A 16,268-nucleotide genomic window follows, 5' to 3' on the forward strand; every position below is an offset into this window, starting at 1 on the left:
TTTGGTTGTTCTAGGTCCTTTGTATATCTGTGAATTTTAGCATCAGCTTCACATTTTGAATGGAATTGAGTTTAATTTATGTAAATAATCTGTGGTGAGTTGTATTTAAATAATATTGAGTCTTCTAATCAATTAATATGGTATAGCTCCACATTTATTTAGGTCTTTTTTAGTTTCTCTCAGCAATAATTGTGTGGTTCTCATCATACAGGTCTTATATGTGTCTTATTAAATTTATTCCAAAGTATTTCAAGTTTTAGGATGCTTTATAAATAGAATTGTGTTTCTTACTTCTTTTTCATTTTTTGCTAATACATAGAAATACTGCTGCTTTTAAATAGACCCTGTATCCTGCAGTCTTGCTAAAATGAAGTATTCTGTTAGATTTTTTAAACATTCCCTAAGATTTTCTGTGTACATGATCATAATATTTTCAAAAAACGTAATTTTACTTCTTCCTTTCAAATCTGTATGTGTGCATTTTATTGTGGGTTTTTTGGTGTGTGTATGTATGCTTTATGTCAGGGCTAGGTCTTCCAGTAAAATGTTGAGTAGAAGTAGTGAGAATGCAAATATGTGATGATGGAAGAACTGACTCTGGGTGGTGAACACACAATGGGATTTATAGATGATGTAATACAGAATTGTTCACCTGAAATCTATGTAATATTACTAACAATTGTCACCCCAATAAATTAAAAAAAAAAAAAGTAGTGAGAATGAATATCCTTGCCTTGTTCCTGGTTTTAGGGGGAAAATATTTAGTCATTTACCATAAATTATAATGTTAATTGTTGGTTTTTCATAGACGCCCTTTTCCAGGTTGACTGAGCTCCCTTCTATTTCTAATCTGCTGAGAAATTTTTTTTTTATCAGGAATGGATATAGAAGATTGTAAAATACTTTTTTCTGCCTTACTTGATCTGATATATATTAATTCTAACACAGTGAATAGCACTGATTGATTTTCTTATAGTAAGTCAACCTTGTATATCTGGGTTAAAGGAATTTTGTAGTCATGTATTATCCTTTAGAAATTGTATTTGGTTCTTTTAATATTTCTCATTTTTCTCATTTATGTTTTTGTCATGCTCTTGAATGTTTTTGTAATAGCTCAAGTCCTTATGTGCTAATACTATATTCTCTATTACTTATACGTTTATTTTTATTGCTTTTCCTACTGGCTATGGGTTTCAATATTCCTAATTTTTTGCATTGTGTATTTTATGATGTTGAATTCTGGATTTTGTTGCTTCTTTAAAAAGTGTTAGACTTTGTTTTGGCAGGAGTGAAATTACTTTCAAATCTCTTTGACCTTTTCATGGCTTGTTTGTAAACTTTTTAGGGGTAGATTTAGAGTAGTGTTAGCATATAGATGTAAGCCTGATTTGGCCTAATATTGGGAAGCATGATTCTGCTGGGATCTCATGTCCCATTTCAGCAAATATCTCCACTCTGGGGGATGTTTGGTCAGAACTCAAACATCTCCCAGCCCTGTGTGAGCTGAGAGAATTGTTCAACTTGCAGTAGGGCCCCAGGAGTTCTTGTGTTTTTTTCTTTTTTTGGTTTTTGAACATTTCATTTTGTCACTACTCATAGTATTTAGTGCGGTAAAACAAAAATTTGGTCTTTGTAATATGCAATGTGTGAAACCTACAGGAATGAGATAGAAATGAAATTTGAATATATGAACTATCATGTTAGATACACAGAAAAGTAGTAACTTATTTCTTCAGGAAGTTTTAAATGTGTGGCAAATTGTAGTCTATAGAAATGGCCAAATGAAGAATTTCCAAATGATAATTACCTGATTCTTGAAATTGTCTCCTTTTGCTTCCATGTAATTACAATTTTTTTCTTTTTTTATTCTTTTTCTGAACTTTCATCTCCCTTTTTAGGAACTCTGTTGTTGTTGGTGGTGGTGTTTTACTCTTTGCTAAGATTCTTAGAAATCTCATCCATCTTCATGGCTTTAATATTTATCTCCATGCAGATTATATCGTTTATTTACATATACTGCTCAAACTTGTCCACTGAGATGCAGCCCTGAACTTTCAAATTCTGGTTGAGGAGCAGTTTTATTTGTATTAACCTATTACCTCAAATAAACTACATCTAAAACCTGAAACTTTGTACTATCCCTAAGTTAATCTCCTCCTTTACTTCTCTTTTTCTCTCAGTTGCTCCCAACCCTTCTCTCAAGTCATCCTTTACTGAAATCTTACAGCCATCTTTGACACCTTTCTCTTCTATATTTAATTCCCAAGGCCCATTAATTTGACCTTTTCAGTGCTTCTCATATCTTCTTTCTCGTTTTCATTTCCACTGCAACATCTATTCATTCACTCATTTAACAAATACTTTTTGAAATTCTGTATGTGCTTGGATTTCCCCGCCACCCACATGTAGGATTTATTTTGTTTCCACAATATAGCATAGTGCCCAGAAATAATAGGCCATAGTAAATATTTGTGAATTAACTCACTAAATTTATATATTAGGTTAAATTATATGAAATTGCCATTTTAAAGGTCAGGATGGTCAAATGTCAGCAATTTCATGTGTTCAACAAATATATTACAATAATCATATCATATGAAAGAAAAAAATACAAATTTACTCCTTAATATTGTTAATGTTAACAGTAATATTAATGTTTATCATTTTCTTTCATTAAACTGTAAAACTTATTTCTCTTCTTTGCCTACCAGGAAACACGAAATTATCCAGAATCATATCCACAACTGCCAAGGGATGAAACAGTAGAGAACCCTCATCTCCAGAAGCACATTTTGGAATTGGCATCCATTCTGGATGTTCGAAACGTGTTCCTTGAAAATACCATAGATGATTATTAAAACAAAAATCCTCTTGTCAAAACAGTTTTTCATTTGCCACAGATTTTAAATGGTGCAGTTTTCTAATGTGATGACAGACACATACATAGTGGTGTTACTTAGTTTTTATTTTTTAATTTAGGACCACCATTTTAAAAACAAACAAAAAAATGTTCAAACTTTTAGGATAACTGTTTTAAAATACAATCTTTCAGATCTTTTAAAACACTCAATTAATCTTGGAATTTTTATTTTTATTTTTTTGAGGTATGAATACTTACCTACAGCATCTAATCCTATACTCAAGTAGTCACTCTGAGAAGAGTAAATTATTTATTTTTGTATAATGAGGAAAATCCAACTCTTAAACTTGGACCTTACATGTATGGATTAGGAAAATATGTAATTGTTCATGGAGATGAAACTAGCCAGCATGGACTACTAAAAGTCAAGAACAGTCCTGCCATATTTCTTTTCATTCCAAGTTAGTAGGTAGAAAATGTGTGATTCTTTGACGTATAACCGAGACAGTTCTTGAAATCATTTGTTTAAATACTGTCAGAATTTCAGAAATTGTATAGGATTGATTTGCATCTGAAAACCAAATCTTTAACTGGGGTCTTGAGGTGATAAATATCATTTGGAATGTGTGAGTCCTCTTTGCATATTTTATTTTCTTTGTAGTCTTTGAGTGCTGGAAATTGAAAAGAACAACTTTTAAATATTTCACTTTAAAAAATCAGATTGACGGTTTCCAGTAGGAATTATATTTATACTCTTAATTCATCAGGTTTAAAGACTGTCTAGATTGAAGTCCGTGGCGTACAGTGCATAGTTTGTAATCTTTGCCTATTTCAAATTTATGAGACTTCAGAGTCAGAGATGTTTTTAATTTTAGTTGAGGGGTAACTGAATTGTTATTTAACCTAAAATGGAAGTTGCTTTAACATTGACAATTTGGCAATAAGATTTTTTTTAATCTTCTTGTATTTAATATTTTATACTCATGCACAAGTTTTTATTTTAATAGGACTCAGTATATATTTTTTTTGTTTTGCTTCCTTAATTTTACAGGCACTAGCTATGATTCTCCCCTCCCCCCCGCCTTTCTACTCCACAGCATTCAAGTTAAAAAAATTACAACTCAAATGCCCTTCTACCTAATTTTCTGTACAGGCTCACATTCTACCTCTGGCAATCCCAGGGGAAATGAGGTGATTGCTTTTGGTGCCTCTTTCTTATGTCCCTAGAGAAATTCATTGTAATATTTGTAACTTGGTTTTCATTTCTGGCACGGAGTATTATTTGGGTCTAAGTTATTCGTATGCCTGTTCCAATTTGCTGATTTTTCATCTGAAGTCTTGAAGTTATTGTTCTTAGTTTGGGGGGGTTTTGTGGTATTTCATTTTTTTATTGTTTTTGCTTGTTCTTTTCAACATTACTTCAGAAAGCTTTGGAAGAGTTATTCTGGAGAGAGGTTTCCTTTGCTAGTGGGTTGTTTTTCATTATCATCTAAAGATTGCTTTCCTTTTTTTTCCGTCCCTTAATGGACTTCATAGCTTTCCTTTCATCTCAGCATTCACCTAGACTACAGCAATAGACTGGCCTTGGTTGTCTGACCTCTTGTTGTAATTCTCCTGAAGGTCTGTGCCACTAATATTCCTAACAACACATACTTTTTTTCCTGGTCTCTGATGCTTAATATTTTACATCCTGAGCTTTATCTTCACCTGTTTAGCATAAAGAACACTGGTCTGAGAAGTAGGAGGCCTGAGTTCTAATCCTGGCTTTCCTGGTAAATAGCTTTATGCCCTTGACAGGTGTCTTCGTTTCTCTGCTTTTTAGCATGCTCATCTGTAAAATGAAGGCATTGGCCCAAGGTCCTATCCAACTCTATGATTCTGTAATGTGAACTCTTGGTCCCAAAAGATACTGATTTCTCTAGCCCTGCCACCTTGAAAACTGATTTTAGTGTACACATTTTCTTTTCTAGATCATATTTACCTAGCTTTTATTCAAGAAAATATCTGCGTCCCACTTAGTTATTATAGAAACTAGTTGAGAGAGAGGATCTCCTGAGATTAATATTAGAGCTTTTGTGTTTAGAAATATGTTTGTCTAAGAACAAGGGGTTTTAGAAATCGTAACTAGAGTTTAGATGACATTGCTTCTCAAGCTAATAGTAGAGAAAAATCTAAAGTGAACTGAAGTGACCTTGGGAGGCAAACTGCTAGAAAATTCTAAATTATTGTTTGATTCATACCTTAAAAAAAAATGTGTACTGAACAACAGCTATATTCCAGATTTTGTTCGAGGCATTGGGGGAGCAAACAAAGTAGATTTCAAAAATTATTGTCTTCATGAAGCTTCCATTCTAGTAGGAGTCGTCAGGCAATAAACATAGTAAGTAAATTTATGTTAGAAAGTCACAAGTAGTATGAAGAAAAGTTAGAGAGTGGTAGGGAAATGTTTCATTTGTTTTGGGGCAAAGAGCAATGTTTAAATGAGTGATCAGGGTAAGCCTTATTGAGACGATTACATTTGTGCAAACACTTCATATTTGTTTTTTCTCTCCCTTTTTAAAAAATTTTTATTATGAAAGTTTTAAACATTCACAGAGTTTAACGAACCCTCTTTTACTCTCTACCCAGCTTCTACATTTCAAAGCATTACTTTAATCAAGGAAGAAAAAATGTAAAAGGACAATCACCCAGTGGGCTCAAGACAGCAAATGCATACCGCTCCCCTTTATAAATATAGAAATGTTAAGCCTTGTATTTATTTATTTTTAGAATTCACAGAAATTTAAATACTGGAACTAAGAACAAAGAAAAGCAATGGGAAAGGGTGCTTCATTGTTTTCAAATTGCACAAACTTCCCCCTGGAGATTCTGATACAGTCTCTCACCCCCCTTAAGAATCATTGTAAACAAAATAGAAAGTATAAGACTGCAAGAAGTAATACACAAAACAAAATTAAGCACAATGGAATTATTTTATCTGTGTATTTCTGAGTTGGTAAAGCAACTATCTTCCCTATTTTACAGAGGATAAATATGAGGTCCCCTCTCCCCACTCCACCCCCCAAAAAATCTGTCAGTTTATTCATAGTGATAGAGCTAGAACTAAAACTCAAATCTCCTGATCTCAGCCCAGTCTTTCTGGTAGCTCAGGTTGCTTTCTATAGAACAAGAAAGAAATAATTAGAGATTTATATTTTGGCACAAAGGTTATGATATTTTTAATATATCAAATATTGAAACCAGTGAATCAGTCAGCCCTAGCAAATTTTTAATTATAAAAAAAAAAATCCACAAGTTAGACACTTTATCTTTGAGTTTAGCCAGGATATATTCTTTGTGTGGGTGTATGGTTTTCCTCCTAGGAAGTGGTGCTCACAAAACCTCTCAAAGCACATAGAATTTATTGTACACTTTATATTTTTACCAAGTTGAAATGTTTTGAGATTATAAAAGCAAAGTGCAATCTAGTCATGACTGAAATTTTCCTGATCTAGGATCTGGGTTGTATTTTTTCTCGGTAGTGACTACTGCCCTTTATTTTCTTCTTGCAATAGAATTCCCTGAAACAGATTAGGTGGCGATTGAACTGAATTTCATCGAGGGTAAAGGGAAAAGCAACAAATCTGCTTTTATATATATAAATTATGGAGCTTTCTGTAGCATTCTTCTCTAAATTTAATCTCTGACCTGTATGACTTAGTAACTTTTTGTCTCTTGGACTCAGTTGAAAATCTTGTACTTAGTTATCCACCGAGACTTGTAATGAGCCTGATATAGAGAACATTCTGGACTGGAAATATAGTAAGGTACCAAGGTCTTCAATTTGGCTACTGCCAGTAATTCAGAACCACCTCCCCACCCTAAGTGAGTAAAAAGATTTGATATATGAATGGTACGAATCTCCTGGTAATATTTGGGTGTATATATGCTCCTGTGTGTTTGGAGAGTATAAAGAGTATTTACATTGAAGGCTCTTTTGTTAACTTTATTTATTTGAAATTCTTATTTTATTTGTAATGGCATGTGCATATTTTTATGATGCTAAATGCAATCTCTGTGTATACTTTTTGTATATATGTACATATTTGTAAATATATTGGTATGCAGTGATACAGTATGTGTATATTCTATACCCGTACCCATTGTGGGCTGAATCTATTTAAGTTCTGTGAGGACATCCCAGTGGCATTGTTCATGCTGCTGTAATTAGACTGTGGCTGTATCTCATTCATGAGCTTCTATTTTGAGGGGCTTGTGTTTGGGTAAAACGGGCTAATTTGGAGTTGAAATTAAGATACAAAGATCTTAATAGAAAGCTGGACATTTTTAGCTTTAAAATCATCTATCAATTTTCATTTAAATTAATGATAAATTAGTGATATAAACCTGAAAAACTTAAGTATGTGAAACTGAGACACCAGCAGGTTCTTAAGCGGTTCTTAAGCTATATTAGTCCTTTATTTTATTGATCCATAGTTGAGTATTATTACTGAGTAGTAACGTATTTATATTGAGAATCAAGGGGCTGTGGGAAAAAATTACTTTGATCACATTTCAAAATAGATAGGAAGATGTCCTTTAAATAGGGAATATGTTCCTAGTTTCCATTTCAATACCTGATAAGGAATTTTAATTGTGGAACTTTTTTTTTTTTTTTTTTAACCGATGTGTCTCATTTTATATCTGTCTCTGTGAGGCAGGAAAAGGGGCATTAGCTAGGATAAGGCTTTACCTAGGTGGGGTGGAATTTACTGAGGAACAGGAGGTTGTTAATCTGTATATTTGCAGCAGCTGTGATGAATTTAGTCCTGTCTTGGCATTTCTGACTGTAGATTTTTCTTATTGGAGCTGCATATCAAAGATGAGTTTGTTCATCTGAGAAAATGCTTCCAGTGAATAAAATGCCTCCAAGTTGTATTTCTTTGTCTCTATGAGACCACTTGTGTTTGCAAATTGATGATATATTCACAAGAGGTAGGATTCTTAATATTATGTGCATGGCGTGCTATAAAATCTGGGCCTTCAAACCTCTACCAAAGATGATGGGTGGGGGAGGATAAACGGATAGTAATTATGTGCAGTGCCAATTTGTGAATTTATGAAATATCACAGAGTATCTCCTCTCTTCACTGGGCATGTTTATTTGCATGGAAGCGTGTAAAATATGTTTAATATACTTGAATACATTCACTGCAGAAATTAAGTAGAGATTATTTTTACATGATAAAATATAACTGCAAAGCAACTGTTTACGTCATTATTCTCCAGAGGATTAAATCTATCTGATCCAAATTAAATTACCTTAAAAAGAGAAGTTAGAGTCAGGAGTTGATTTTACCACCCCCGAAATATTACATTTGCCTCATCATTGTACATAAAGTTATAAATGTTAAAATTTGGTAATGCTGCATTTCTGAAAAATCAGTGAAAACGTTCGTAGTGTTTGATGTTCTGTTTTAGTAACCAAATCATTTATTGCAATGGGAGAGTAGCAGAGCAGATGTTGCGCTATTTAAAATTCATGGTATTGACTCAGGCTCAGTGTGAACATTGATTTGAGGAGCGTAGCAGCAGTAAGTGCAGTAGATGTGACTGACATTGTGAATGACCTCTGACTCTAACAGTTATAAAGCCAGTTCCTTTGCAGTTAAATAAGGTAAGAATTGATTAGACAACCAAGCCCTTTCCCCCTATTCTCCTGTACTCTTAGACATTGATACTTTTTACCTATTCATGTTGTACCTCCCATTCTTTCCTGAATATTCTGACCACTTGAATTTAAAAACAAATTTGTTTTTAAGGCAATTCGTCTTCCTTAATCTAGAATTTCAAAATATTATACTATGCTCCAGCTTCACTGAGTTCTTGAACCAGACTTTTGAAGCATGCCTTGTGTTTAAGGAAAAATAATTGATGTGTGAATGGAATCTGCACCTATTGAAGAGAAGGGTGTCAGAAGGATCATGTAGGGGGCATGCCCTTAATTGGGTAAAGATAAATGTATTAATGTAACTAATTTGTTGGTGCCATAGAAAATACTTCCTTTGGAACTCTCTAGATGTGAGATGTTCCAATTTTAGTATAAGTGCTGCCTAAGCGAGCACAATGTGAAATGTTTTCTTAAGCTAAAATTGGTCCTTTTCACTTATTAGTTTGATATAATACTGACTTTTGAGAAGAATTCCATTTCTGCTTAACAGTTACTTAATCACTGATTGAAGCACCATTTCTTAATTTTAAAATATTTTTGTTAATTTCTTTTGTGGTTTTTTTAAAAGTTATTTTTAAAGTTATCAAACTACTCAAAGCAGTGTGATTTTTTTTTTAAAAAAAATATTTGAACAGTAGATCAGAGTTTGTAATAGTTTTGAAGTATATTAATTCTGCACTCCAGATTTACTCAATCATGAAGCCTGAATTTGGTCACAGAACAGACTATAAATTGGGAATATTTTCCTATTTTGGTGGACAATTCCAGTCTCTATCCTAAGACAATCATCTTTTTATGTATAGTATTGTTTATTGAGACATTGATAATTTCAGGGTTCATAGTTTATGGAATGAAAGTTAGTAGACTGAGTAATTACATCATTTTCAGAATGAGACAAGAGTTATAGCTGGCCTTCCTATAGGTCTGCAGTAAACAATATTTCATATTTTGTTTTACTAATACTCTCTTTTGAGCTGTTGTGAATGTCCACTTGTCCATGATTTAAAATTAAGATGAGTAAACATTGTGATTTGACCCATCAGTTTTCTCAAACATCAGATCAGTACAATTAACCATTGTAAAATGTGAAATGATTATATGATTATCCTAAAGTAAATATTTCCAAACCATAGAGAAATAACCACTGTATTTTTTAAAATCTTATTCCTATCCTCCTTTGCATGTTACTGTTTTTTTTTCTAACTTATAAACATGTGTTGTGATATATTAAAAATCTGCAAGAAAAATTGCTTAAAATGTTTTAGGGCAATAAGAATTTTTATTACTATTTCTTGAAGAATGAGTTTTTTAAACTCTTGTTTATCTTTTATTAAAAAGAACTTTTAATGGTTCAGTAAAATATTTTAGGACTTTGTGTTCATAGCTTTTTATATAGTTATCTGGGTACATTCCTTTTGTCACATAGACCATATGGCTAGTTCTCCTCCTGTTTTGTTTGTTTGTTTGTTTGTTTAATAAAACTTGCCGCTCAACAATCAGAGAGTCTTAAATTATGGAGGCTTCTTCTAGTAGAGGTAGAAAGGTCTTAGATATTAGGAAAGGCGGGTACAGTGTCCTAACATTTTAATAGTAGAGCTTACAAGTGAAGAAATTTATCCAAATAGGTTATCTTCAATGTGTAGCATCAATACAAGTAGTAGTTTCATTAATCATTGAATCTGATGAAGCAGTTATAAGTCATCTCTTACTTTGTGCAAAAGATTATTGTCATTTCAGGCCACATTATTTTCTCTGAGCAGTTTCCATTGTAAGGTTGAATATCTTTTTCCCCTGAAAATAATGGTGAACCTATTGTCTATGTTATGGATATTAGGCAGAAATGCACTTGTTTCATTCATAGCAGAAATTACATTTGGAGAGTATAATTACGTGATTTTCTAGTGGTGTGAAATACTTTTTTAAAATTGTGCTTGTCTGTAACTGAAATGTTATAGAATTGTAACACTTTAGGGATTATAGAGTTGTTATTAGCTCTTCTCGAGAATGAAGCACAATAATTTTCATGTAACAGTTCTTATCCAAGTGCCGCTAATCTGTCGTGCAAATAATGAAGCTGTTTGGTTGCCTATCTAGCTATTTACAGATCACTGTCATCCTTGAGACAGTCTTGTTGCTCATTTGTATTAAATTTTGGGTACTGTGAGTTAATACTGTAGAACAAAATCCATTAACTCAGCTCTGTGAGACAGCAAACCATTATATATATATTATCAGTAGAGTAAATTTTGAAGGGACTATTTACTACCAATGACTAAGGGGGGAAATTATATTGTCAATATCATTTGACTTGACCGTTTGTGGTATTGTAAAAGTCTTGTCTGTTGTGTTTCTAAATTGCTTTAGCCAGACATACTCTTAAGGATGTTTTTGTTACGTTCCTTTTCAGCAGCCTCTTTTTGCTTTGTCTCTTACGATTAATACTTCATAGATTTTAGAAATCGAGAGGTTATTGAAACATTTTATTTTCTTGAGTTCATCACTTTTGACTCTTGTATAAGTGATCTGTCATAAAGGATAGTAAGCCTTTCACTAACTACTTCACTAACTGAATTTCAGAGTAAACACTGTGATTCTGCAGATTGGATTCAGTAGGCCCCTGTCTTTCCAATGTTTTCTTCTGTTATATAGTGCCTACCACCTTGAGGGCACTTAAAATACTAGAGGATGGAAAGTTAAACATTTAGTCAGTTTGATGTTCACTGAATAACCAGATTACAGAATATTTGATTTTTGTTGTCAGTGTATTGAAAGCATTTTTGCATTGATAAGTGTTCTCTAGGAATGTGACTACATTCATCAGGTGTGAACTCTTGTAAATGAATTTTGTATCTTGAATTCACGTATATATTAAGTGTATCATCAATATAAAAATAAACATTATTTGCTTAAAGTTTTTGTACTTAAGAATTGTTGACAACATAAGTGCTAAACTATTAGTTTGCTTGCTCCTTTAATGCCTCAGACATTTTAAACTATTTGGGGGTTGTGGATTCAATGCTATTCTAGTTTGTAGATTTCTTCTGAGTCCTAGTCTTGGTTTTTTTCCCCATCCCTGCTCCTGGTGGTCAGAACTGGGACACACAGAGGGAGGGGTTGTTTCTGGGGAATCGGGTGGAAGCTGCTGACCTTTGGGTCTGGGGCAAGAAGAGCAACTCCAATTTGGAATGCTTGGCTTGGTTGGCACTGAGGAGTCTAGAGATCTGATGTAGGCTACTAATTTGTCACTGTAACTTTGTACAATGCAGTTTTACCTCTCTGGACTTGCTTCATATGTTAAAAATGGGAGCCCCATTAGTGAAATGAGTGTAGTGGGCTGCCACCAGCGTGCTTTTTAACGAAATCCAATATATCTGAGTGCAGTAATATACTGAGGATATGATTTTGGAAACTTCTGTCAGTGGTACATGTCTGTCCTGGGATGCAATATAAAACGTGTAACACGAGGCGTGAGGTCCCAGCACTAATTTATGGAGCCACAGAGGGGCACGAACTTGGAGCGATCACCTACCCAAGACAAGGCAGCTGTGTAGGGTGTGTGGGATTGGGATGCAGGGAGAGGGCTGGCCCAGCGCAGCCACCGCGTGGGGTTTCTACCGGCACAGCACACGCTGGCCCCACCACCAATTGGGTTCTTTACCTTTTTCCACGAGGCTCCTCCCACTTACCCCGCTCCGCATCGTCTCCTTTAAAAAAAAAAGAAAGGCTTCAGCCACCCAGTCACCATTCGTGGGACTGTCCGCTTGCTGACGTGGCGGTCCGGCCCAAGGGAGCGCCCGCGCCCGCGCCCTCCAGCCGGTCAGGCCCAACCGCCGCCCAAAGCTCACGCCGTCGGCCGCGGAGCCCGCTCTGGGGCGCATGCGCGCGGCGGGGCGGCTCCACGCGCAAGCCACTTCCGGCGCGCTGGTAGAGGTGCGGTTCCGGGTCGCTGCTCCTCTCGCCGGCCGGCCGTGGGGGCTGGTGACGCGCGCGGCGTTCACGGGAGGCCCGGGAGGCGGGGCTCTGCGGGCTGCCCACAGAGCGGCAGGTGCGCGGGTGGGGGTCGGAGACGTGAGCAGGTCCCTCATTCTTTCAGTGGCCTCGGTCTGCCCCCAAAGCGGCCCGGACGGGGTTGACCCAATACCCAAGGCGGGGGGCGGTACCGGGGTGCTGAAAGGGCGAGGGTGGGGACAGAGGCGGGCTGCCCGGCCTGGGAGTCTAGAGCCTAGGGTTCCGGGAACCACCCCTGCTCGACCTTTGACAAGTCACTCCTCTCTGGGTCTCAGTTTCCCTGCTGTCAAAGGGAGAGATGTGGGGTCCCTTCCTTCTTTGACAGTCCACGCACGGGCGGGTCTGGAAGGAGCCTGAGGGAATGAGATCCAGACTGCCATGGCAGGTACCTTGCCTGCCTTCCTGGGCGATAGGCAGCTGTCTTTTACCTAACTTAGCCATCCTTTTTCTCGGCGACTTTCTTAGTGCTAGGCAAGGCGCAGGGGTCTGGCCAGGTAAATTGTGTGACTGTCAGAATCAACTGAGAAATAAATACTGGCCCTGGGAAATCTTAATCTCATTCAAGTTGTTTTGCTCAGGGCTCCCAATGCGAAGTGAATTTAGGCATCTACTGCAGTGAGAGATTCTATTGTTTGTACCTGTGGGTGAAACTCTTAGGCAAGTCAACAACTGCAAAGGAGACCAGGGTGAGGGAGGGTAGCCCCCTGAGGATTGTGGCAGTGACAGATTTTCGCCCTCTCTCCTTCATTCCTCTCTCTCCTCTTCCACTTCCACCCCCCAACATTTTGGCCTTACACTTCAAAGGAAATATCCAGTTCATTTTATCTTTGTCTTTATGCAGGGCAGAATGCTTTGACCTCCAATCTGTTTTAAATCTAGTAGATAATCCAGGTGAGTAGGTGGTTTACAGACTTTGAAGGTAAAGTTTTTGAAATATTGTACAAACTTAAATGGATGATCTGAAGTGGAAAGGCATTTGCAGATCTTAGGAAGCAGAGCTTGGGTAGCCTCCACAAAACATGAAAAGTTAAGGTTGGAACCAGAATATTAGTGTTTCGTACACCACTGCGAGGAAAAGATGTTTGAATCTCGAATATCATGTAAAACATTCTGAAGAAAAGAAACTGATTTGAAGTAATTTTAATCACCCTTAAAGAGAACCATACAGCATTTGCAGGAAACGTTTAAGGATATCTGATGCCTACATAATGTAATTGTCTGGCTTGCCTGGTCTTTTCCTGGTTGTCGGCATTTTCTAGTTAACAGCTGATTGTAAACCGTCCTGAAACACTAGAACATAACACTTTTTCTCCAAATTGCATTACATGTTTTTGTCTTCATCTAAAAAAAAAACACATAAAAAAAAAAAAACCCCACTAAACTGTAGTTAATATTGGGAGATGGATTAAAAAGCATTACGTGTTGTTAATATTTTCCCTGGAAAATTATATTTAATGTGTTATATGCCATAGCCAACGTGGTGTAATTTAAAAAAAGACTGAGGACTTGTGAGTCATAGTCCTGAGTTCAAATACCAGCCCTGCCACTTAGTCACACAATCTTTGGCACATCACTTCACCTACTCAGGACTGGGTTTCCTTATCTGTACATGCATATGAAGGACCTGCGTGCTTTTTAAATGTTTAGTAATTGTGTTCTTTTAAGTATACGTGCAAAATTATGAAATGTAATTTTGAAACCTGAAGCTTAGCCTAGCAACTCAGCTCTCTTTCATCTAATTTACAGATACTGTGTTGCCATAGGTCCTTGGCCTACATTTAAGGGGGAATGCAGCTAGCTTGGATGTCTGAAGCTTTTTAGGCACCTCTCAGAATTCCTGGTTGCTGGCCTAAGGACCACTGTGGTGGTTCAAGAGTGGTCATCAGTGCAGGATAGCCACACAGCAAAATGTTTGCAAAATTAAAGAAGAAAATTGCAGAAGAGACTGCTGTCTCCCAGAAGCCAGGAGGTGCTACCAGGATCCCACGGTCGGTGAGCAAGGAATCGGTTGCCTCTATGGGAGCCGACTCAGGAGATGACTTTGTAAGTATCTTCATGAGTTTTTAATGTTTGCTACTGTCTTAATATATTTTTAAAACAATAGTTCAGGGAATCCTTCCAATAAGTGTTTTCTTTTAAGATTGCAGGATTATTTATAGTTTATCTGTGATGCTTCTTATTCTGAGGTGCTTTTCCATATTCTCTGCATTGTCCTCTTGTACGTGGTCTTCGTGGACTCTTTTTCCGTCTATGTACCTTTTCATTTTACATTTCATTTCTCAAAATACTTCAGCCTGTTGTCTCTGCATATGTACATACTTTAATTGTTGCTTGACAAGGTCTCCCTGAGTTGGCGGTGTGCCAGAGTGCACTCTTTTACTAGGAAAGTTGATGGAAAGATGGCACTGATGACTGCAGTATGTCCCTTATTTGTAAAGAAGCTGTGGTTGGAAAGATTTCTAAAAATGAGGATGCTGCTGTGTTATGTTAGGTAAATGTCATGCCTTAGGATTAAAGTACGTCTTTGGCATATGACAGGATCCTCTTAAAGTCAGATAACTTTTTTAAAAAGGTTTGTAATTCTTGATATATGTAAAAGAATGTATATAATGTAAATGTAAAGTATAAAAGTGAATGCTTGTTAACCTGCACCTATCCAAAAAGAACTAGAACATTATCAATCCTGTTAAAGCCACTTGTATGGTCCTTTCCAAAACCCTTTCCCCCTCCCTCCTCTCAAATAACCACTATCCTAAATGTTGTGTTTATCATTCCCTTGCTTTTTAAAATACCCTACCAGGAATGTATATATTCATAAACTTGAATATATGTATATATTCAAAAAATGTGTTGTTTAATGTTGCTAAGTTTTGGACTTTATAAAAATAGTATACTATAGTCTTCTTGGACTTCCTTTTTTTTTTTTGAAACTCAACATGTTTCTAAAATGCATCTGTTTTACACGAAGCTGTGGGTCATTTATTTTTACTGCTGTATAAGATTCCATCATTTGAAAAGGCCACAGTTTATCTCTGTTTATCCCTGGTGATAGACACTTGAGTTGTTTCCATGGTCAGATGAGTTTTCCTTCTCCTTTCTTATGCTACTTGAATGGATCAGATTACATGGCAGAAGCTATCAGGTTATTGGGGTGGAACAATAAGATTGCCAGATCTAAATTATCATTGGCATCTATATTTAACAGGAAATATGAATACACATTTGATCACCAGGCTGACGGAGATAGTTTTAATGCAGAGTTCTGTGGCAGAAGTACCTGCCTTCCCTTCGTGCTGACATGCTAAATGAGTACTCTCACCTCAGATGTATTCCAGATATACAGATTTGTCTGAATTCAGGAAATGCTTTGCTCTGAGACTTCTAAAGTAACCTATTTGAATTTACCATATCCTCACTCCCTGTCTTCAGACCCTTGTATCACACTGCGTGTATTTCTCCAACCAGATGTTTTTTTCCTCTGGTATCTCAAATTCTAAAATCAACAAAACTGAATTCATTAACTCCGTTTTCACATGTGCACTTTCATCCTCCAAAATCACCAACAGGAAATCTTGGAGGCATTTTGGACTCTTCCCTCCTTCACTTTTTGATGTCCAATCAACAAGTATTTGGCTTCCATCTCCTAAATATCTCAAACTTGCTTCTCCATTCCATTTACTAGTAGTTCAT

At 36.2% G+C, this 16,268-nt stretch overlaps 2 protein-coding genes across 6 annotated transcripts in view; both read left to right on the forward strand.

Annotated features, from left to right (window-relative positions):
- Positions 1–9,179, forward strand: part of SCAI (suppressor of cancer cell invasion) — a 119,568-nt gene extending 110,389 nt beyond the window's left edge. For all 3 annotated transcript variants that reach the window (XM_019728557.3, XM_074331003.2, XM_019728559.3), the window contains one exon: positions 2,712–9,179. In XM_019728557.3, coding sequence (XP_019584116.1) covers positions 2,712–2,858 — 147 coding nt within the window. In that variant the 3' untranslated portion in view covers positions 2,859–9,179. The remainder of the gene's footprint in view (positions 1–2,711) is intronic.
- A 2,290-nt stretch (positions 9,180–11,469) lies between these two features.
- The window catches only part of GOLGA1 (golgin A1), a 42,347-nt gene continuing 37,548 nt past the window's right edge, over positions 11,470–16,268 (forward strand). For 2 of the 3 annotated variants that reach the window (XR_002137095.3, XM_019728551.3), the window contains exons 1-3: positions 11,470–12,615; positions 13,420–13,469; positions 14,325–14,621. Coding sequence is in view for 2 of the 3 variants with exons in the window: in XM_019728551.3 (XP_019584110.3) it covers positions 14,487–14,621 (135 nt within the window). In the remaining variant the exon portion in view is untranslated. Of the gene's footprint in view, positions 12,616–12,698; positions 12,964–13,419; positions 13,470–14,324; positions 14,622–16,268 lie in introns of those variants that run through there. The other variant, XM_019728552.3, reaches the window with a different exon arrangement.

This window comes from Rhinolophus sinicus, chromosome 16 (assembly GCF_057876585.1).
Source record: "Rhinolophus sinicus isolate RSI-liver-muscle chromosome 16, RSI-T2T, whole genome shotgun sequence".
In the NCBI taxonomy this organism is placed as follows: Eukaryota; Metazoa; Chordata; class Mammalia; order Chiroptera; family Rhinolophidae; genus Rhinolophus; species Rhinolophus sinicus.